Source organism: Ceratotherium simum, chromosome 22 (genome assembly GCF_057802395.1).
Source record: "Ceratotherium simum simum isolate JZ-2026a chromosome 22, ASM5780239v1, whole genome shotgun sequence".
NCBI lineage: Eukaryota > Metazoa > Chordata > Mammalia > Perissodactyla > Rhinocerotidae > Ceratotherium > Ceratotherium simum.
The window spans coordinates 39,441,801-39,464,067 of NC_141921.1; the positions used below are offsets into that span (position 1 = coordinate 39,441,801).

At 48.8% G+C, this 22,267-nt stretch overlaps 1 protein-coding gene across 1 annotated transcript in view; it reads right to left on the bottom strand.

Moving 5' to 3' along the window:
• FHAD1 (forkhead associated phosphopeptide binding domain 1) overlaps positions 1-22,267 on the bottom strand; it is a 129,849-nt gene that overhangs the window by 9,732 nt on the left and 97,850 nt on the right. Inside the window, 11 exon segments of the mRNA XM_087445824.1 lie at positions 1,659-1,824; positions 2,386-2,606; positions 3,038-3,133; positions 5,826-5,950; positions 6,520-6,649; positions 10,904-11,036; positions 12,197-12,356; positions 13,955-14,061; positions 16,249-16,333; positions 17,891-18,116; positions 19,990-20,163. Of these exon segments, the coding sequence (XP_087301950.1) occupies positions 1,659-1,824; positions 2,386-2,606; positions 3,038-3,133; positions 5,826-5,950; positions 6,520-6,649; positions 10,904-11,036; positions 12,197-12,356; positions 13,955-14,061; positions 16,249-16,333; positions 17,891-18,116; positions 19,990-20,163 (1,623 nt within the window).

Here is a 22,267-nt window from a genome sequence, read left to right on the forward strand (position 1 = left end):
ATTTGCAGGGTGGAGGGCAGGCTTCTGCAAGGAACTCATCTGAGCAGTGCCTCCTGGCTGGGGAGGAGGGCTCCCTTCAACGACCTTCTATCGCTTGGCCTCCTTAGAGCTCACGCAGACAACACACGTGTGCGCGCACACACACACACACAAATACACACACATGCACATACACACTTGTACACACACACACTCCGCATACACACACACACATGCAAGCATGCACACACAAATATACAACCCCAAATCAGAAAAACTAACAATTACAAGGAGAATGGGGGCGCTCAGCAGACAGCGCAGGAACTAGGGTCAGAGAGACCTGGGACCAGGTCTAGGATCTACTTACCAGCTACTCTGTGAACTTGGGCAAGTCTCTTAACTCTCTGAGGCTCAGATTCATCATCATTGGACCAACCAGGCAGGGCTATCAGAGGCATTAATAAACCCGATCATGGCTGCCAAGCACTGGTGGAGCCCAGTGCCTGTAGCGGGTCGTGAGGAGGAGGTGGCAATTTTCCTTGTTTGCCTCACCCTCGCCTTGAGATCTCTCTACCTTAGGCAGGAGTTAAGGACAAAAGAGAATCTGGTTCTATTTAGAAGCCACTGTTCCAGTGCTCAGCACAGAGAGCGAGTGAAGGATACTGCATTGTATTCAATCTTCACAACAACCCTGCAAGGCAGGGGCTGTTAGCTCCTATTTACTGATGAGGAAAGCAAGGCTCAGAGAGGAGAAGAGATTTGCACAAGGTCACACAGTGAATAAGTGCGGGGATTTGAACCTAGGACTGACTGACTCCTGTGCCAAGTGACAGATGAGATATCAGGGTGGGGGAAGAGGTGGCTTCTCTTGGCTGGGTCACCAGCCTGAGTCTCAGTCTTGGTTTCTGAAGCCAGTGCCACTACTGACTTCATGCCAGAAGGCAAATCTCTCGCCCTCATGCCCATCCTCTGTGGTTCTTACAGCCTGGAATGCACAACTGTCCCTCCCTTCGGTGGACAAACTCCAATTCTCCTTTGCAACTCAGTGCAGGTATCATCACCTGGAAAGCCCTCCCCAAATGCTCTAGGCGGGGCTGAGTGCCCTCCCCTGGACCACGTAGTCTCCAGCACTCTTTAGACAGAGCCCTTACCCCATTAAATCAGCCTGAAGTCCGCTCTTTACGTATCTGTTCTGCACTAAAGCACATGTTCTTCAAGGACATCCATCCACCCCCATGCAACTTCCAAGCATTGATCCAGTGTCCATCTGTCCATCCATCCACTCATCAACCTGTCCATCCATCCATTCACCAAATATTTATTGCGTGTCTCCTATGTTCTGTGCACTCAGAATAGTGTACCCAAATTTCTGTTCTCAGAGAGCTTAGTCATCTATGTATCCCCAGGACCCGGCAGAACAATAAAAAATAATAGCCACCATTTAAAGAAATACAGATGAGTTTCAGAGAGGTTACAAAACATGCCTGAGGTCACACAGTAAGAGGCAGAGCCAGGCTCTAAATCGAGGTCTGTCTGGTGCTAAAGCTATTCTGCCACCTTCCTTTGCATCAGTGAATGTGTTCTGCGCTACCTGGATCCCCCTGGAACCTCACTTAGCCATTTCTACAGGGAGCCAAGGGGCAGCCTCAGAGGGTCTGCTCCCAGCAGAGACCGCTCACCTTCTGCTGCCTGATGGCCCTGTTGGCCCTCTTCTCCTGGTGCAGCCGCTGCTCCGTGCGCTCCAGGGCCTCCTTCAGCAGTGCCTTCTCCTCCGCGTCCTTGCAGATGTTGTCCTCCAGCTTTGCCACCTGTGACTGGTACATCTGAACGGACACTTTGCTCTGCCTGAGCGTACGGGAGAGACAAAGTCTCTTTCCCCTCATCTTTCTCACGCACCATCAACGTCCCCGACCTAGGAGATTCTCAAAGTACTTCCACATATGGCTAACTTAGTGCTTTCATCCCCAGTGGGAGAGAATGACAAAGACTTGGGGAGTAGAGGGCAGAGTAAATAATCAGCTGAATGCACAGAGCAGGAGGGTGGCCAAGGATATGCTCCCAGCCCCGCCATTTCCCAGAGAGGATGGGGGAACTGCGACACTGACAAGGTGATGGAACTACCAAGAGTACACAAATGGCGAAACAAAGTCAAAATTCATAAAAGGTGCGGCTTATTCGCGAAGAAAGTAGAGAATGGAGAAAACTGAGTGCTTCAATTGCTGCTTTCTCACGAGAGACGTGTCTCTATCAGGCCCTAGTCATCGTCCTGTGCCCCCTGCCAATATTTTAGTTATTCCACACCCAGGCCTTCTGTGCTCCCATCCCGGACCTCGGTGTCTGCTGCTGCCCTGAGATGTAGCCGGGAGAATGGAGACCTGGGCCTTTCTGTGGGGACATGGGTGGTACCTGAGCTGTTCAATGTCTTTTTCGTATCCTCTCAAAAGCTCTTCTTTTCTCTCTAGACGGTTCTTGAGTTGCGTGATCTTATCGAACACGAGATCCAGGTCCCTTTGTCGAAGCTGGTTGACTCTCTCCCTCTCTTTTGGGGACAGGTACTTCATGGACACGTGACCTGACATATCTCTGATGTTCATGAGACTCCCTAGCGTTTTGCTCATGTCCATGTACTGCAAGGGAAGCGTTCGCAGATGAGAGCGATGGACCAAGACAGCTGGTGGCCGCTTAAGGCGGCAAACGGCTAATTCTGTTCATTCATTTTCTGCCATTGCAGAGAACAAACATATGACTTGGAAATGAGTGCAGCTGGGGCTCTTTGAACCACTTTCATTTTCCCCACATCCATTTACGCTATGCCTTTTTGAGAACCAGGGGAAAAAATAACAACAGATATAAACATTCATTCTAACTACCTGGTTTCTCAAGGAATTTGGCTAGGCAGTCCCGACCCATGCTAGGATAGTAGACGGGTCTTGCAGAGACATTATAACAACTAACTACGGATGGGAGGTTGATGTTTAGTTAAGCTACCCCGTGGTTAACGGTGACTGCACGGGGCCCAGCTGTGGACAGGAAGGGGACGGACGCTGTGTGCACATACCAGCTTTTCACTGAGATCTAAAGCCTCAGCCACATCCATCTTCCCTGACATCTCCATGGCCGGGATGAACCCTGAGTTGCAAGGGCCATTTTGAGGCTGAAATAAAAAAGAGATAAAAACTCTCTCGGCATTCCATTATGAATTTCTACATCCGGAAGTTAAAAGACTGTGTGGTCACCAGAGGATAACTCGAGGGGGTTGATTTCATTTCAGTCCCTGACCCTCCATTAAGATTCCTCTGTCAGCTGCTTTCTTATACCTGTGTTCCTACCCTTCAGAGCACGACTCTTTTGGAAATGACACATCACTTGTCCTGTTTTTTGGTCACTGTCTGTCTTCCCTCTACCAGAGGTTCTCAACCACGGGTGGTTTTTGTCTCCCCTCCCACCCCGGGACATTTAGCAACGCCTGGACACAATCTTGGTTGTTACAACTGGGGGTGGGGAGTGCTACTGGCATCTAGTGGGTGGAGGGCAAGGATGCTGCTAACCATCCCACAGCGTACACAACAGTCCCCCACACAAACTCACCTGGCCCCAAATATCAGTAGTGCTGAGGTCGAGAAACTCTGGTCTACACAACAAGCTTCAGAAAAACAGGACTGTGTTACTTTTGCTCACTTTTGTGCCCAGCATGGCACCTGGCACAGAGTGGCCCATAGTGGGCATGTTTGTTGAATGAATGAATGAAGGTTAAATAGAAAATAGCACCTCCCCCCCCTTTTATTAAAGGAATCTCACTTTCTTGCAGTGGAAACTATACCCTCACAAAATTTGGCCAAACCTTCTCCTAGTGCTGGAACCTGGGGAGTGAGCATCACTGGAGACCCACGCCAGAGACAATGCAGGATGGCATTTACAGCTGTGCATTCACAAAGACCCTAATTAGCCGGCTAGATGCTGGAAGCCCCAGCCGACTGCGTGGAAAAGCCACCAGACTGATCAGAGAGTCTGAAGGACCATAAATAACCATAATAAATCTCCTTAGAAAACGAAATTGGGCTTAAGTGCTTTCCATGAGCATCTCTTGGCCCATAGCATTTGCTGGTACTACTACAAATCTCTGAGATTAAAAAAAACCCCAACTATAAAAATATAAAGGCCCCAAAAGTGATATGACAGACAAGAGTGGACGTATTTATTTATATCTATAGTGGTGACAATAAAGAGGGTAGTTGAAGATGATAATACGCTGGGTTGATCTGCTGCAAAGAGAACCTGAAATGCCGCTCTGTGTCTCCAGCTCCCCTGAGTTGCATCCTTTGCACCCCTCCCTAGATGCCCCCTCTTTTCCTGAAGGAGGGTCACCTAAAGAAAAGTCTGAGCCACAGGGTTCAACCACACAGTCCCCACCCTCTCCTCTGCAGACTAGTAAGATGCTAGAGACGGACTGCCAGGGACACAGTCCTGGCTCCATCATTCATTATTCTGTGACCAGGAGGCACTCGACCTCCTGAAGCCTCAAGTTTTCTCATCTGTAAAATGGGGATAACAACAGCAACTAGGGTACAAGGCTGCTGTGAGGATTAAATGAGATGATGCGTGTAAAGGGCTTAGCTCAATGCCTGGCACACAGTATGCACTTAACAGATGTCAGCTATCCTTCCTGCTCCTTTTCTTCTTTTAATTTTAGTTACTGCCAACGCTGGAGGACGGAGGTCTTCTGAGAGAGTTGGCAGGTTTCCTGCTCTTTGGTGTCAGTGGTGGGATTAAGGGTCATTGCTAAGGAGAAGGTAAATCTTGGAAGCAGGGTCAGGATTTGGGATCCAGCTGAGCTCCCCACCTGGAGATTGTCCCCCTCCACTCCCAACCTCGGAGAATGAGGGTTTGATTTTATCAAGAAAACCAACACATTTCTGAAGACTCATATCTCTTGCAAACATCTAGAAAAATTCTTGGGGAGAATGTTGGTACAGATAGCATGACTCTGTTATTTCTTCTATAAGCCCATGTATGGTTTAGATCCAGCTGTGGTAGCAAGCCCCGCCCAGTGGGTCCTGTGATTGACGTTGACCTGCACTGTCCGTTGTCATGTGTCAATCAAACATCCATATGGGGTACAGGGCACCTTCAACTTAACAATCAATCAAATTACATCCGAAAGTTCTGGCAAATAAAACTATGCCCCTTAAGATAGGAAGGTTTTCTTGAATGATACTATTTAAAGAATATTTAACAATAATAACAGTTATTATTTAAGTGTTCACTATGAGCTGGGCAATGGGGTAAGCACTTTACATAATTATCTTCTTTAATTTTTTCATCATCATTTTACAGCTGGGAAATGAAATTCCAGAAAGGTTCATAGCCTTGCCCAAGGTCACACAGCCTGCAGAGCTAGGATTCCAACACAGGTCTCTCTGATGCTAGAACCTGCGTCCTCCTACTCATGGCTCCCTTCTGCTACCCTTACGTGTTCATGTTTTTCAGTTTACAGCAAAAGGCAAATATTAGGCAAACTCATGGCATAATGTTATAAATTAGCCTGCTGAATATTTTCTGCAGAATATAACACATGATGTGAAAAGGAGGGCCCACCAGAGACTGACCTGGCCCAAGGTCAATGCAATGACACATCATGCAGAAATGGAAGGCTGCCTTTCCTTTCAAACACTGGACCACTGGTACTCGAGGCACCGACCAGTCGGTACAGATGCTAGCCCATTAGGAAGGACCTGGCCCCGAACCACTCATATGCTCGGCCGTGCCAGGGCACACGGCTAGTGTCTGCCCTCGTGCCCACCCTCTCCACGTGTCAGTCACGGCAGAGACAAACTTTCTTTGGTTACCGCTCGGATCTCTATTCTTGAGAGAGTTGGCAAATCAGGTTTTACGTCCAATATTTTCTGGACATTTTTTTCCATTCGGAGAGGCTTTAAGTCTAGAAATGATTCATGCAGGTGGTCCTTGCGATCTATAAAAGAAATAACTGAGACTCAAAAGAAAGGCTCGGAAGAAGTTATCGCATGTAACAGTCACAGCTGCTCTTTACCGGACACTTACCAGAGGCCAGTACTAATCCTCACCATCCTCCCTTGGCAGGAGGAATCCGAGGCCTAAAGAGGTTAAACAACGTGTCCAAGGTCACACAGCAAGTATGAGGTCCCAGCCCAGTGCTCCACCCAGCAGCAAGCTCACTATGTTGCGAGCCCTATCCCCTCTCCACAGAGTATTCTAGAAGGTTCCCCAGAGTCGATCCTTGCACAGTGTTAGTCCATGACAAAGTTTCCACTGGGCCACAGTGAAATAAGACAAAGAAGGACAATGTAGTCAGTTTTTATGAAATCCTATTTATTTAAGATCAGGGTTTGCCTTTGACTCTGAGATCATATCTGCCCATCTTTTTTGTATTACAACGTCCTTTTGGTTATGAAATGATGGGGATAGAAGATGGAGGTCTGGCAAATTGGTCAGTCCCTAAAGTGAACCCTAGAGTCTGGGGCTCTGAGCACGGACAGGGAGACCTGGAAGGAGGATACTTACTGGATGAGCAGGCCTTCTCGAGTTCTTTAATTCGAGCACGAAGTTCAGATAAGGCCTTTTTCTGACGCTGAATGACTTCCTCGTGTCGGGACCCTTTGCACTTGGCCCCCAGATCACTGAAGGACTGCTCCTGTGGCCAAAATGGTGCAGATAGCAGCTTTCTTAGGGATGAGAATATCTCTATTATATTCCAAGAAATGTGAACAATTCATGGATAGCAGAAACCTTGTCACTCAGTACCTTGGAAATACCATTAAGGGACTTCAGCAGAGAAGGAATTTAAATTTTTCATTTCAGAAAGAAAGTCACATCTAAGGAGATTTCCAACTTTCCTGATACTTAGCATCACTATAAATAAAAGATCCCCTCTATGCTCCCTCCCCATGTTTTATTTATTTTTCCTTCTAAGCCGGGGTTTCTATTTGTTGTCATTGGGTCTCATCTCTGAATAACACATCAAATTCTGCTTCAGAAGGGGCATTTTTAGAGAATACATGATACTTTCTTCTTAACTGGTAATAAGGATGGCTGTCTAATATTTGCTAGCAGGAATTTGATAGACTGGCTCTTGGCTGGTCTGGAGAAAGATAAACCTTCCTCTGAGACTTCCGGAGTCTCTAGAACAGCTCCGTCCAACAGAACTTTCTGCGATGATGGAAATGTTCTATATCTGCACCATCCAATATGGTAGCCAACAGCCACATAGCTAGAGTTGGGTTTACAAAGGGCACAGACAAAGAAAGGTCTTTTCTTTTCTTTTTTTTTTTTTTGGTGAGGAAGATTGGCCATGAGCTAACACTTGTTGCCAGTCTTTCTCCTTTTGCTTGAAGAAGATTAGCCCTGAGCTAACATCTGTGCCAGTCTTCTTCTATTTTGTATGTGGGATGCCGCCACAGCATGGCTTGATGAGTGGTGAGTAGGTCCGCACCTGGGATTTGAACCGTTGAACCTTGGGCTGCTGAAGCGGAGCGTGCGAACTTCATGGGGCCGGCCCCTTTTTCATCTTTTAAGGGTTATGCATCCCTTTGAGATTCAGAAGAATGCAGGGTTCTTTCCTCCAGAAAAATTCACATACACAAAATAATTTGCATACAATTTCTGGGGGTTCAGGGACCCCTGAAGCCCAGTAATGGACTCCAAATTAAACAATGCTCCTCTAGGGTAAGCAACTCGTCCACTCACTCATGCACTCATTCATTCATTTCACAAAGATTTATTGAGCACTTCTGTGTGCTGAGCCTTGATCAAGGCTCTGGGACTCAGCAATGAACAAAACCAGCAGAATCCTGCTGTCATGGATTCTGCTTCCCAGTGTGGACAGACAGGCAATAAGTAAGGAAAGCATGGAAAATATATGGTGGACAGTGTAAGTGTTACAGAGAAAAGTTGGCAATGGGATGGGAGTTGGGAATGGTCTTCAGTTGTAGACGGAACTGCTAGGGAAGGTCTCCATCAAAATGGAAGAAAGGGAAGAAATGGACGATTTGATTCTTTTATAACAATCATAAAAATAACAATTTTGGCTCACTTCATACAATCAAACAAAAAGTATATGTAGAGAACCAGACACTGTTTTAGGCAGTGGGGAGAGATGGGGGAACCAGGCAGACAGGCCCTGCTGCAGGGGGCTCATTTCTGTGGGGCAGACATGACAAATGAGCAGACAGGCACGTAAGTAGTTCCAGAAAGTGATAGATGCTACCAGGAGAACAAGCAGAGAGAGGGAAAGAGACATTCACTTGTTCTTTCTTTGATTCAGCAAATGCTTATTAAAGGCCTATATGACATGTTCTGGGTCCCATGGTAACCACCCTGGCCACTGGGGGTACAAGGCCCATGGCCTCCCTGGAGAACCCAGCAACGCCATCTTAGGTCCTCCTGGGGCTGTCCCACCTCCGTCACGTGCCCTCGTCTCGTTCCTTCACTTCTTTCAGGCTCTGCTCCAAGTCTCCTCCTGGAGAGGCCTCCCCGACCACCAGATCCGAAAGAGCCCCCACCCCCTTGTCACTCTCTGCCCTGAGTCCTGCCATGTATGTCCTCAGCGCTCATCCCCACTGGACATTTTGTTCGATATTGCCTCGTTTATGGCCTGTCTCTCCCTTTCCAGACTGTGGGCTCTGCGAGAGCAAAGTCTTTGTCTCTGTTGCAGACTGGTGTTCCCGGGGCCCAGCAGTGTGCCGCAGCACAGGAGATGCTCGATCAATATGGAGCCTGAATGCACTGAGGGCAGAAACAGGAGCCTGAAGGAGCTTGCCCCTGCCTTCCGGCTGGGACCAGGGCTCAGCAGCCGGGAGAAGGGGGCGCTCCGCCCCAGCTGCGCCCCAGGGCCTCGCTTGGCCCTGTCCCTGGCTCTGGCCTGCTTACAGGCTGCATGGCCAGTCCACTTTGGTTCGTTTCTCCACTGGCCTCGCTCTCTTTGAGAGTGTATGTTTGCCCCGGGAGTAAACACCTGAAGTGTCCTCTGTGTGTGTGTGTGTGTGTATGTGTGCATGTGTGTGCAGAAGTGTGGAGAGGAGCAGGGCAGGAGCTGCTGACCTCGGGGGTGGGGCAGCCCCAGCAGCGAGGCCTGGTGACAGCCTCTCCTCCGCATGAAGAACATGCCTGAGCCTCATGTGACCATTCCTCATGGCTCTTCTGGGAATTTGTTTATTTAGAGAAGATGGAGATTCTTTCTCATACAACTCTTAAGCCCTCTGACCCATTCTGGCTTAGAAAGCAGGAAGTAGCTTGAGTGTGGAAACCATTCTGAGTAGGAACAAATACTTTCTTCCTTTTATCTCACAGCCTCCCTCCCCCCTCCTCCTCAACTAATCCCACCTCATAAGAGAAACTCAAAATCACGGGCATCCGGTCAACAATCCATTCCAGCAAACACGTGCAGAGTTGGATGGGGTCTGGTGTGGGCAGGGACCCTGTGCCCCCTCCCCTGCACCCAGCACAGGGCCTGGCATACAGCAGGCACTCAATAGTTGTTGAACAAGTGAATGAATATGGGCCGGGTCCTGCACTAAGAGCTTGGGATTCCAACAGGAGTGAGACCCGCTCCCTGCCCCGCACAGCTTATGGCTGCACCGACCCGCTGCAGCCCCTGCTCGTGGCCGCCCTGAGCAACAAGGAGCCACTTCTGTTCAAGTGCTCTGGACAGAGATTGATGGGAGCCAAGGACAGCTGGCTGGGCCGCCGGGCCCTTTCGTTCAAGCTGTGTGCGGCCCTGGCTCACTGCTCTTTGGCAGGGGAAAGGCATCTTTGAGAAAGCAGGAAGGCAAGCTGACACATTTGGCCCCGTTTCCAAGGGAAAATTCAAAGCCCGTTACTGAAACGCCTCGCTCTCTGGTTTCATAAAGCAAAGGGGAGAAGGATATCCCCGACTCCAGGACACCCGAGGCCTCGAGGAACCACTGCACCCCACAGTCAGCCTACCTCGGACAATGGGGAGCATCACAGCCCCAGCCACGGGGACAGAATGTGGGTGCCACCTTTGAGGACGGCGTGGTGAAGGCTGTTCTTACTCTCGCTCCCCAGGTGCTGCACAGCTGGGACTTCCAGGCACACAAAGGCTTCTGGGCAGGCACCCTGAGAGAATTCACCAGGAGACCGCCATGGAGCGTAAATGGGATGGCTCTTTGGGAAGCAGTTTGCCCCTATCAGGCACAATTTAGGATGTCTCTGGACCCAGCAATTTCACATCTAGGAATTTGTTCTGCATACGTACAATGATATTAACTACAGCATCGTGCAAAGGAAAAACAACTTAAATGTCCATCAACAGGGGACTGGTTGGACAAAAGGGTCACAGTGGAATTCTATGCAGCCATTTAAAAGAATGAGGTAGATCTTTACAGACTTACTTGCAAGATGCCCATCAAATAGTGTTATGTGGAAAAAAGTTGCAGGATATATGTGGCTTGATAGCATTATTTTGCAAAAAAAGATCTATTACATAAATATACGTATATATAGGTTTGTGTGTATAAATAAAATTTATTTCTCAACAAGCCCAAGAGGTGGTGACTGTTGTGATTCTCACTTTCCAGACGAGGGGACTGGCAGAGAGTAACCTCCCCGAGGTCACAGAGTTTCTGAATGGAGGAGTTGGGATTGGAACCCAGGCCAACTGGACCGAGCCTGGCCTCCAACCATTGCACAGTGATGATTGTATGAGGATATGGAGGCCTCTGTGAGGAAACAGTCTGATGGCACTCATGCCAAACTGCTGACAGCCGTAACCTCTGGTGACTGCCATCGGAGGGACTGCTGCTTTTTACTCTAGACATTTCACACAAGCAAGTAATATTTTTGGAACTTACAACAAAAATATTTTCAAAAGCCACCATTGGGCTCTTTCTTAACATGTCCTGGGTGCCCAGGACTGGCGGGCACTCACCTCTTGGCTGCTCAAGGAAATATCGGTGTGGACGGGTTCTATCTGCACCGAGATGTCACACATCTGCGTCATATTCCTGGGCTTCTGTTCCTTCTCTTTGTGCAGCTGGAGTTTGTGTTTCTCTTGGGAGGCCCTAGGGCAGAGAAGATGAGTCACCGGGCAGCAGCCTGGCCGGCAGCACAAGTTAGTTGTGCCGGGAACCACGAGTTAGTTTTGCAATCACCAGCAGAACAGGAAAAGGAACTCCATTTTTACAGGTAACTGGAAATGTCAAGCCTTCGCGTCTCCTGTCCACAGATTTCTAGAGAATCTGGTTTCAGGGGACTTCAAGGATAGTGGCCAGGGTGGTAGGCACCTACCCGTCCCCGCTTCCTACACTGGCTCTGCGGGACGCCTGCTGTGCCATCTACAGGGGAGTTTACTACGTGTCTGCTGTTTCTAACACTTTGTCTGTGTTAATCGTTCTATTTCTCATAACAATCCTATGAGGTGGGGACTCTCCTTGCCCCATTTCACAGACAAGGAAAGAGACACACGGCAATTTGCCTGTGATCACGGAGCTTGTAAGTGGAGGCGCCTGGCTTTGAACCCAGGCAGCCTGGGTCTGGAGCCTATTCTTGTAACTGCTAGGTGAACCTGCCTTGGCCATGAGCCACGAGGCCATGCAGCCACAGGGTATACACGAGACATCAATCATACCGACCCTGTCTTGGGGAAAACATTATTCTTACAGCAAAATATGGATAAGCTATGGATGAAAACAGAAACTCACGTGTATTTTTTAGACTAATCCATGGGATGGTGGTATTTTATATTGATTTTAAGCTGACCTCTGACACCCCCAGTTTACACATTTGTTCAATAAATATTCATTAAGTTCCCTATGTGCCTGGCACTGTGTGAATGCTGGGAGTAAATATCAGGCAAGGTCTATACAGACCCTGTCCTCATGGGGAAGCCAGACAACTAAAAAGACAATTGCAGCCTGGCTGTGTGAGAAGTGGAGTGCAGGGGCTGAGGGACCCCAGGCAGAGCAGGAGCCCTGGGCTATGTTTGGTGAGGGTGAGTGATGGAGGGCTTCCTGGAAGAAGTGGCATTTAAGCTGAGACCTGTCATCTGGAATGTTGGGAAGGAATGTTTGAGAAGCACAGAACTAAGCAAAGCCCTTTTTAAACTGATGAGGCTGTGAAGAAATGAAACATGTGTCATTCATTCATCCATTCAAATCTTCAATCAGCATTTACTGAGCCCCCTTCTCTCTGTGCAAGGCTCCTCCGGCACCTTCCACCACACCTGAGCGTCTCCTTGAGGACCTCCAGCTCCCGGTCCTTCTTTTCCACCAGGCTGGTCACCTGTGCCATCTTTTCCTTGAGCACACTCAGCTCTCTGCTTTGTTGCTGGACCAGTGCCACGTTCCGCTCCAGTTGCATCTTCTGCTTCTCGTTAAGCTCCCCTGGGAGTGACAGGAATGCTGGTGAGGGGGTATCCCACTTGGGTCTCCACTAGAGCCACAGCAGATCTGCCAGGCCTACAAGAACCACCAGGCAGGTCCACCCTCCAGGAATTCTCGGGGGGCTTCAGCAACGGCCAGGAGGCCTGCTCGTGTCTGCAAACGACAGCAAAATAGCACAGCAGCCTCACTTTCTAGCCAGCGCTGGCTCTACGTACGAGACAGGGTGCTCTTGCCTTACCCCGGCGCTACGGGCAGATGCAGTCAGGGCCCCGCCTATGTGCCTCTGGCATTTTAGGGCACTCTGGCAGACTCGCAGCTGCCTGCTTCTGCCTCTGTTTGCCGAGGGTGTTCTAAGGCCTCTGGAGTCTGCTCTGCTCGTGTGTCTGCCAGGTGCAACAGCCTCCAACCAGAGACAGGTGGAGACGAGTGCACGGCCCGGCTCCTTCCCGGGAGCTCCACCCTGTCCCCTGGCAGTGCCCCGCAGAACGAAGCTCCAGTGTCTGCTGTGGCCCCTGACTGACAACACAGGAGTTATCTGCTTTCCCAAACTAAGACATCTGCATTACCTGGAATCTTTGTAGCAACCCTACAAGGTAGTTACTATTAACATCCCACTTCACAGATGCAGAAACTGAGGCTCAGAGAGATAAAGTGACGTGCCTAAAGTCATGCAACTAATAAACAGCAGATCCAGAATTGGGTCCAATGTCTTCTGATTCTAGAACTGGACTTGGTAACCTCTCTACTATACTTTCTCACACCTTGGTATGGAAAAATCATTCTTCTTTGAAAAATTCAGCCACAAATGCCTTGGGAGCATTAACAAGTACAGCCACAGGGAGCAAATACCACTGAAGGTTTTGGGATGCACGGGTTTTGAGATGGGGACAAGACAAGAAGAGCCTCCTCACCCTCCCTCCACTTCCCCAAACCTAGTTACATCTCCTGACTCCTGCCTGCCTAGGCCTTTTGGCTTGATAGAAGCTAGGGATGGAATATGGAAACAGGAAGAAGGGAGGCGGGAATAAAAGGATGGGAGAAGAGAAGAAGAGCAAAGTAGGAATACTCAGCCAGACTTGTTAGTGTCTGGGTAGAATAGAGTAGAACTCAGGGTTATTTCGCCCCTTCTAGGTGGCCCCTAATGCCCACATCACCCCTGGGAAGAGGGTGTGTGTGGGGTGACTCTGCATCAGAGGAAGGGGAGGCCCAGGGAGAACACCTTCCTTTAGGTCCCGAAGCTGGCGAGTGCTAGGCTTGTGCAGGCTGGCCCGCCGCACGAAGGCCCACGATTGCCCTCCGAGCCTTTGCTCCCAGAGACAAATCCTCTGTGATAGAAGGAGATTCTCCCCGGAGAAGAAAGTTGCATTTAAATGCGGAGGCCCAGAGCCCTCTGAGAGCGCTCCCCGTGGCCCCCTGATGTGGAATCAGTGCCATATCCAGGATGCAGCTTTTGCCGACCCTGAGTTTCAAGGGCTGGAACAGCCCAGGACAGGAGGTCAAGCGGGATTTTTAGTGCCAAGCTTTCTCACTCCTGAGCCCCTTTCTTCCCTTTCTCGCAGTGGGTCAGGAAGTCAGCAGACACAGGCAGTTGTACAGACCTCTCAAATCTGACATTCGGCCGTGGGCTTCTGTAAGGTTTTTCCTTAAGTTCATGATGACCTCCTGCTGAGACAGGATTTCCTTCTGAGCAGTCAATAAATCCTCTCTGAAATTCACAAAAACAGGCAAAGTCAGTGCAACTCAGTCTCCGTGGTGCCTGGAAGGGCCAAGAACAAATGCAAAGTGATCCCCAACCAATGATGGTCCACGTGATACCAGTCCCAGCAAGGGGGATAGGGATGCCCCTTTAAAAATTCTCGAGCCAGCCCTGATGGCCTAGTGGGTAAAGTTCGGCGCACTCCGCTTCAGTGGCCCGGGTTGCGTTCCTGGGCACGGAATGACACCACCCATCTGTCAGTAGCCATGCTGTGGCAGCGGCTCACATAGAAGAACCAGAAGGACTTACAACTAGAATACACAACTACGTACTGGAGCTTTGGGGAGGGAAAAAATTCTCAAAACAAAAATTCATTTTGATGCACCTTCATTCAAAAGAAATACTTTGAGATAGAACAAAGGATCCTGGCTGGGTGGGGTCTGAGGTTGAAATATGACTTGCATGTGGGTGGCACCTCTTCCTGCTGAGCTTCCGTCAGCGTGAATAGATATGCTTGTGGACTTTTGATCTTTGGTGGAAAGAGGAGGGAAGACTATTTTTTGTGGTTCAGGGTTTCTTTGAGGGTGAGGAAGAAGAGAGAGAGGAGGACAGTACGGCTCCCATTCTCTCACCAGCTACTTTTAATTCCTGATGGAGAGAGGTGGGGCCAGCAGTGGATGAGTGGTGTTCATGGGACCCTTTGAGGAAGTGTAGGCTTTGGGGCCCAGATAATCAAGGGGGACACAGAGAGGGTTCGATGAGAACAGTTCCTTCCCCCATCACACCCCAGAGGGCAGGACATCTTGGGCACCACGACGCTCAGGGTGGTTGACAGGGAGGTTGGCTACGCGCAGTGGAGCAGTGTTCCACGGGAAGGGGGACATGCCAGCATGATGGCAGGGTGAGGGGCCTTGATAGAGGTTAAGTGCGAAGAACACGGGGTGCATTTCTAAGCAGGTGTGGGGCACCTCGGCCCTGAGGAGGACATGTTATATGTGTGTTTGTGTTGGGGACAGGAAGAGGAGCTGTGGTCTTGCACATTCCGAAGGGGATCAAGAGCCTCAGTCCTTGGGCAGGCATTAATGTCACTTGAGTTCACAGGCTTTTGAAATCCAGACTCTTCTTAGATAGACTTTTGAAGGCACAGTGCGTGTATTTATTATAAAATAAAGCAAAATACTGGCAGGTTACATGTCAAAATAAAAAAAGATTGGTGATCATTGGAATGGAAATAACTATAAATATATACACATATACATATGTGTGTGTGTGTATACATGTCTGTCTGTCTATGTATCTGTCTGTCTATCTAATCTCGTTGGCTATAACTCTTCCAATTTGAGGATGAAACTTTAGGACTCAAGGGCGGGCATAAGCTAATAGTGGACCAGAGAAGAGCAATGTGGGTGTGGATTCTTTTCAAGTCATGGCTACTGTTGTCCTCAGAGAGAGTCCGACCAGGAGGACTCAGTTAGGAACTTTTCAAAACGTGGAGGCTGGGTAGTTTTGCCTTTTTAGGGTAAAACCTCAATGACATTAGGCTTTGGTAACTGGTATTTGGTGCAAGGATCAGGCTGGTGGTTTGTCTTCTTTGGGAAACTTTCTGAATCCTTTCTCTGCATCACATTAGTGCCTTCCTGTTTATATGCTGCTTGGCAGTGGCTTTCTGGATCTTTCCCATCCATGGGTTTTGTTTCTCTGGAAACTGTCAGTTCCCTGAGGCTCAAAGTATGGACTTTTGGATTGGGAGGGATCTTCAAGGTCATTTAGTCCAACCTCTTAACTTTTAAGCCCCTCCAGGACCCCACTCCACCAAGTGGTCTCCACTGTCTGAAACCTCCACTGTCTGCTTATAATACCCAGGAATGGGCTTGCCTTGAGCAGGTACTCAGGAAAAATAGCTAACCATAGCATTAGTTAGCATTTACCAAGCAATTTCCACACGCCCAGCATGTACCTCCTGATTTTAAAAACAAAGAAGCTAAGGCACAGAAAGCCTGTGACTTGCCCAGGGCCACACACCTGGAGGGTGTTGCGTTGGGATTTGAACATAGATCTACCCACATCTTTACATGACGCCATCCTGACTTGCTAGGGGAATCAAGAAGACCCGAGACTCGACTCCTTTTTTGGATTCTGACAACGTGGCCAGAGCAGCGGTTTGGGTCTGTGCTCATACACCCTTCGGGTACTCACATCAAGTGGTCGCAGACTGCGTCTTTAGCGTTGCTTTCCAACGGGGGCACCGCAGGAGGGTCTTGCTGTGTTTCCTTCTCCTGGGCTGAATCAGGGGGACATGCGAGTGTTATTACAGTCCTCATGCAAGGGATGCATTTCTTCCACGTTGCTTATCAACACACCTGCATCTTTCCCAACTTATAAACGCTCCCTACACCCTGCAGCCCTCTCCTCCTAAAGAGACCTACCATGTGTTCTGTGTCACAGGCTGGCCCCCCCCCCCCCCCGCCCCCATGTCAGCTTATAAAATCTTTCCAGCTACTCTATAAGGCAGGGATCATTAACTCCATATATAGATGAGGAAACGGGCGCAGGAGTGACAGAAGCTGCGGGTGACCACTCGGCTAAGCTGGTGAGAGGTGGAGCCTTAGCCACTCGGTCACACTTTCTGCCCTATTTCCTCCTCTCTGCTCAGACAACAGTCTTGTCCTGTCCCCTCCTCCCACTTCCTCCTCAGCCTACTGCCTTCCTGTTTCCATCCTCACCACTCAGCCACACGTTCACTCACTCATCTATTCATTCAACAGACGCCCATGGAATGTCTGCTTTATGGCAGGCACTGATCTAAGTGTGGGGCGACAAAGACGTGGTCACCCTTCAGGTCCCAGCTTAAACATCCCCCCTCTGACCTGGACCTAGGTTGGGAAACAGTCCCACTCCATGCCCTCTCTGTGGAGGGTCATGCTGCGTCACCGTCAGAGCAGTAATTTGGTTAACTGCAAGGACGCTGCCTGGCTTGTCCATCACCAAATCCCAGTGCCTTGGAACATAATAGATGCCTAATTAAGAGTGCTGAGGGAATGAATGCACGAGGTGAGCCCTGACAGCTCGTCAATTGGCTTGAGACTAGGACCGTGGTCCTCAACCAGGGGTGAGTTTGCCCCCCAGGGGACATTTGGCAATGTTGGGAGACATTTTTGGATGTCACACTGGGGTGGAGGGTGCTCCTGGCATCTAGTGGGTAGAGACCAGGGATGCTACTCAGTACCCTACAGGGCACAGGACGGCCCCACGACAGAGACTCATCCAGCCCCAAAAGTCAACAGTGCCAAGGTTGAGAAACATAGGCCTGAGGCTTCTACTTCCAGAACTCTTCTCTGAGAGCTTAGTGTCTTTGCAATGAGATGCATCATTTAGGGCAAATAAGTGCTCACAACTCTGAGTTCTTTTTTCAGCCTCTTTTCTTTTCTTTTATAAGAGACAAACCCCGGCTGGTTATGCAAGTGCATTAGACAAAGTCGCAGATTGCTGATGGCAGAGAGAAGCCTTTGAAAGGCCCCCACCTGGGATGTTTCCATGTGGAAAAGATGATTCCCAGTCATGCTGCTCTGACACCCTCACGGCCCTGGCAGCCTGTGCGCCTCACTGGCTCACTGGCTCGGCACAACGGGTGTCCTGACTCATTGTTGTTACTTCTGTCTAACCTGCGCCTTGAGGGCCCCTAACCTTGTTGCATAACAAGAAGAAAAGGGGCCTGCGGAGAATAAAGGAGCTTTCCCATGAGGCACGGCCTTTTCTTGTCCATCAGCCTATGGGCCCCGCAGGATAATCAGAACCTGCCCCAAACGCTAAGGTCTCCTCCGCGTCTCTACGGACCAACCTGGGTCATTGTCCTTCAAAGTTGCGATCTCGCCTTCTATTTTTTTATGGTGTTCGCTCACTTTTTGGAGTCTTTCTTGGAGGCTCACGATCGTCTGGGAGTGCTGTTTGATTTGCTCCTTGTATTCCATGATTTCTTCCTCAAATCCGTGTTTTTGTGATTCCTGTTCTTCCTGGAGGGCCTTTACCATCTGCTGTTGCAGCTGTATCCGCTCCTCCATCATGATCTGGGAAGATGGAGAAACGATTAATGTGCTCTTGGCAGCTGGATATGATGACAATGACAAGCCTAACGATATGCCTCCCTTTGTACCCACAGCCACTGACCTCGGTCCCACCTCAGGGCCTTTGCATATGCTATTCCCGCTGCCTGGTATACTCCTCGCCTAGCTCCTTGCATGGCTGACTCCTTCTCATGTTTCAGGTCTCAGCTCCAATGTCACCTCCTCAGAGAGGCCCTTCTTGACTGCTTATCTAAAGCAGCAGCCCAAGACACTTTCTATTCCAGCATTGTGTTTTATTTTCCCTGAGGTGTTTATCACCACCTGAATTATTTCATTTTTTTATTTCTCACTCCCACTAGAACATAAGCTCCAGGAGAGCAGAAACTTATCTTTTCTTATTACTGATATACCCACAGCATCAGTGCCTAGATCCCTGCCACAGCCTCTAGACCCAAATGCTCAATAAATATTTGTTGAATTCATGAATGCAGAGTTTTATAAGAAAAAAGCTAATGAATGTGTATTTCTGAAAAACAAAAATGACTGATCCCCAAATGGGGAATCAGACCCTCTCACATGACCGCCCTCTCCCTCCTCGGGCTCTTCTTGGTGCTTCCGTCTCAGTGCCTCCTCCTCGCGCCCCTCCTGTTCTCCAACTGCACCTTCTTTGGCTCTCTCACTGACGTCGTACTCCTGCTCCTGATTCCAGGTTGACATGTTGGGCCTGGGCCTCCCGTCTCCTCCCGACGTGTAAATTCTTTGCCTGAGAAGCTCACGCACGCCCGCTGTTTCACCAATTATGCTGACAAGGCTGTCTTCTAAATTTAGATGTCTTGCCTTGCTTTCTCCTCCAATTTCTACTGTACCACCAAAAGTCTGGGGCACTTTTGAACTTTGAACCCCACCCTCACCTCAGTCTGAACTCTCCATCTTCTCCAGAAGAGAGTTCCTCCCCAACAAGAGACCCCCCCGCCCCGACCTCCATGTCCCTCACTATGCCACCACCTGCCATCATCTCCCTGGTGCCCTGGCTTGAAGCTTTCCTTTCTCCTTTGGCACCTCCCTCTCCTTGGTTCTCATGTTCTGTCAATCAGTCATCAAGTCCTGCCACTTCTCTTGTAACTCTCTCTATAGCAACTCTGTCCTTCTCATTCCTCTGTCACCCCAAGTGTCCAGGTCCTTATGATTCTGGACTACAGCAACCCAGCCACTGCGTGCCACACCCAGAGGTGGTCTGTCTAACTCCAGTCCCTCTCAAATTCACTTTGTGTACTTCTGCCAGATTAATTCTCATTACCTCCTTGCCCACAGGCCCGTGGGTTGAATGTATGAATGACAGACGAGTGCAATATTGAGCCCTGATGGCGGAGGGCCTTGAATGCTGAGCTAAAATTTTACAACATTATCTTAGAGTCTGCAGAATAGTCACTTAAAGTCTGCAGAATAGTCACTGATCACTAAATTCTGGGGTTCCTCAGTCCTTCACCGTGATTCTGTGAGGACCCTGTATTGCCACATCTTAGAAGGCCCTGGACAGAGGGCATCATAGCCTCTGTTTACCTTTCATACTAAACCAGTGCTTCTCAACAGAGGGCGATTTTGCCCCCTGACTCCACCCCAGGGACATTTGGCAAAGTCTAAAAACATTTTTGATTGTCACAACTGGGGGGATGGTTCTACTGGCATCTAGCGGGTAGAGACCAGGGATGGTGCTAAGTCATCCTACAATACACAGAACAGCGCCACAAGAGTTATCCCACCCAGAACGTCAACAGAGCCGAGGCTGAGAAGCCCTGATCTAAACCCCGCATTCTCACAGCATTGTGATCTTGCCTTGAGGGAAAAATTCTCCTGTCTCCAGAAGGCAACAACTTACCATTTTTGTCTTGGCAGTTTCCAGTTCGGCTAACGTGTCATTTAATTTCATGGTGAGGCTCTCTGCTTTTAGACTTTCAGCCGTCTTTGTTTTCTGAGTCTCTTCTACCATGGCCAGCGCGTTGTTTAACTTATTACTTAAAACATCTTCTTTTTGCACTTTTAAATCTATTTCCTAGACAAACAACAAACATCAAATTAACAGAAATTCAGGAATAAATATTTTCCCTCCCCTCCCCCTCCCCTGTTTTCAGAGAAGGAGGTGAACTCTATTCTGTTGTTTTTCTGTTGCTCCTTTTAAGTCCAAAGTCCATGCTTTCTCTGGAAGGTTCCAACTATTACAGAACTGTTTTTTATATTCAGCTGAGATCTGTCTCCTTGTGATTTCTGGTCTCTGAGCTCAGTTCTGTCACCTGGAGCCCACTGAGTAAGTTTTATTTCTCTTTTATGAGACAGCCCTTTAAATATTTGAGGAGGCTGTCATGTCTCTCTCTAAATCTATTTTCCAGGATAAGTGTGCTGAGTTCCTTCAGCCCTTCATCACAGGACCTGCCTTCAGAACATTCCTCCACTTTCCTCTGGCTTCGGCCCCGGGATGACCTCCCCTCTTTCCTCCGGGCCCCAGCAAGATTGGACTCCAGTCGCCATATCCTTGCACATCTTAGCCCTCCTCCCGGAGCCCATTCTTCCAATCTTTGACTGTCAAAATTCTACTCTCCTCCTTGAGTCCCTTCTGAAATAATGTGGAATGTGGGCTTTGTGACAGGTATGTGCTGGGGGCTTTACGAACACTATATATTTATTTGACTTTATTTTTAAGAGCTGTTTAGGATCACAGAAAAATTGGGAGGAAGGTACAGAGATTTCCCATGTACCCCCTGTCCCCACACGTGCACAGCCTCCCCCATTATCAACATCAGCACCAGACGGTACATTTGTTACAACTGATGAACCTACACTGACACCTGATTATCACCCAGAGTCCATAGTTTACATTAGCGTTCACTCTTGGTGTTGTATATTCTATGGGTTTGACAAATGTATAATGACATGTACCCACCATTGTAGGATCATACAGAGTATTTTCACTGCCTTGAAAACCCCCTGTGCTCCACCTATGCATCTCTCCCCGGCACCAACCCCATCATTTTACTGTCTCCATAGTTTTGCCTTTTCCAGCATGTCGTATAGTTGGAATCACACTGTGTATAGCCTTGTCATGAACATTATTTAATGCAATCTAAAATACATTCCTGAGGTGTTGTGCTGGGCATTCTCAGACTCTGTTGGCAGCAGTGTAAACTGGCATGACCTTTCCGGAGGGTCTTTTGGGAACATGTATCATGAGCCTGAAAATGTTCATACCCTGGGACCTGGTAATCCCACTTTTGGGAATTTATCAAAAGGACATAACCACGCACGTGCACAAAGACTGATGCACAGGGTTGTTCAGCCAACCACGTTTTACATCAGCGAAAAGAGAGAGAGAGCCCCAGTGCCCGACCATAGGAGAGGGGTAAGTGAATCGGGGTCCACCCAACACAGTGCAAACCCAGGTCATCCTTCAATAGCAGGTGGCATCCACCATGTTCAGTGCATGGAGATAGCATGCACATCAGCTTGCGCAGCATAACAGTGTAAATCACTTTGTAATAAATCCATATTTGTCAATATCTAGAATAATGATCAATATATACAGGTCTGGAAGGAATCACATCAAAATGTCACTAGTGGTAACTCTGCTCAGTGGAATCATAGGCAGTTTATTTTCTTCTGAGTGATTTTCTGTATTTTCAAAATTTTCTAGAGCAAACAGTTGCTTCTTTTATAATTGGGAAAGGAAACCGATTTTTTTTGAAAAAGCAAAACAAACCAAAACAAAAACCATTTTCATCAAGTGATGCCAGCAAGCCTCACCTGGGAGTTGCTCCATTTTCTTTGTATTGCTTCTGAACTCGGTCTCATTCTTTTTTGGGGTCTGAACATCACTGTTACTGTTGAGAAATCCCAGTGTGGACAGTGTGCAGACCTGGCCTAAGGAGATGCTCACAGGGGACATTGGTTGGCATCCCCCAGAGCAGCCTGTCACCTACAGCTCACAGCGAAACACTCCAGCTGTTCCGGAGAATCCACAAACTGAGATGGATTCTTTGATGGGCCATCAAGCTGCCTAAGGTCACAACACACTGCCTGGCATCTTTTCTCCTTGCCAGCAACTTAGCACGTTACTCAAGGACAGGAGAACAAAGTTCCCTGTTCCCACGGGTCTGAATTTATTT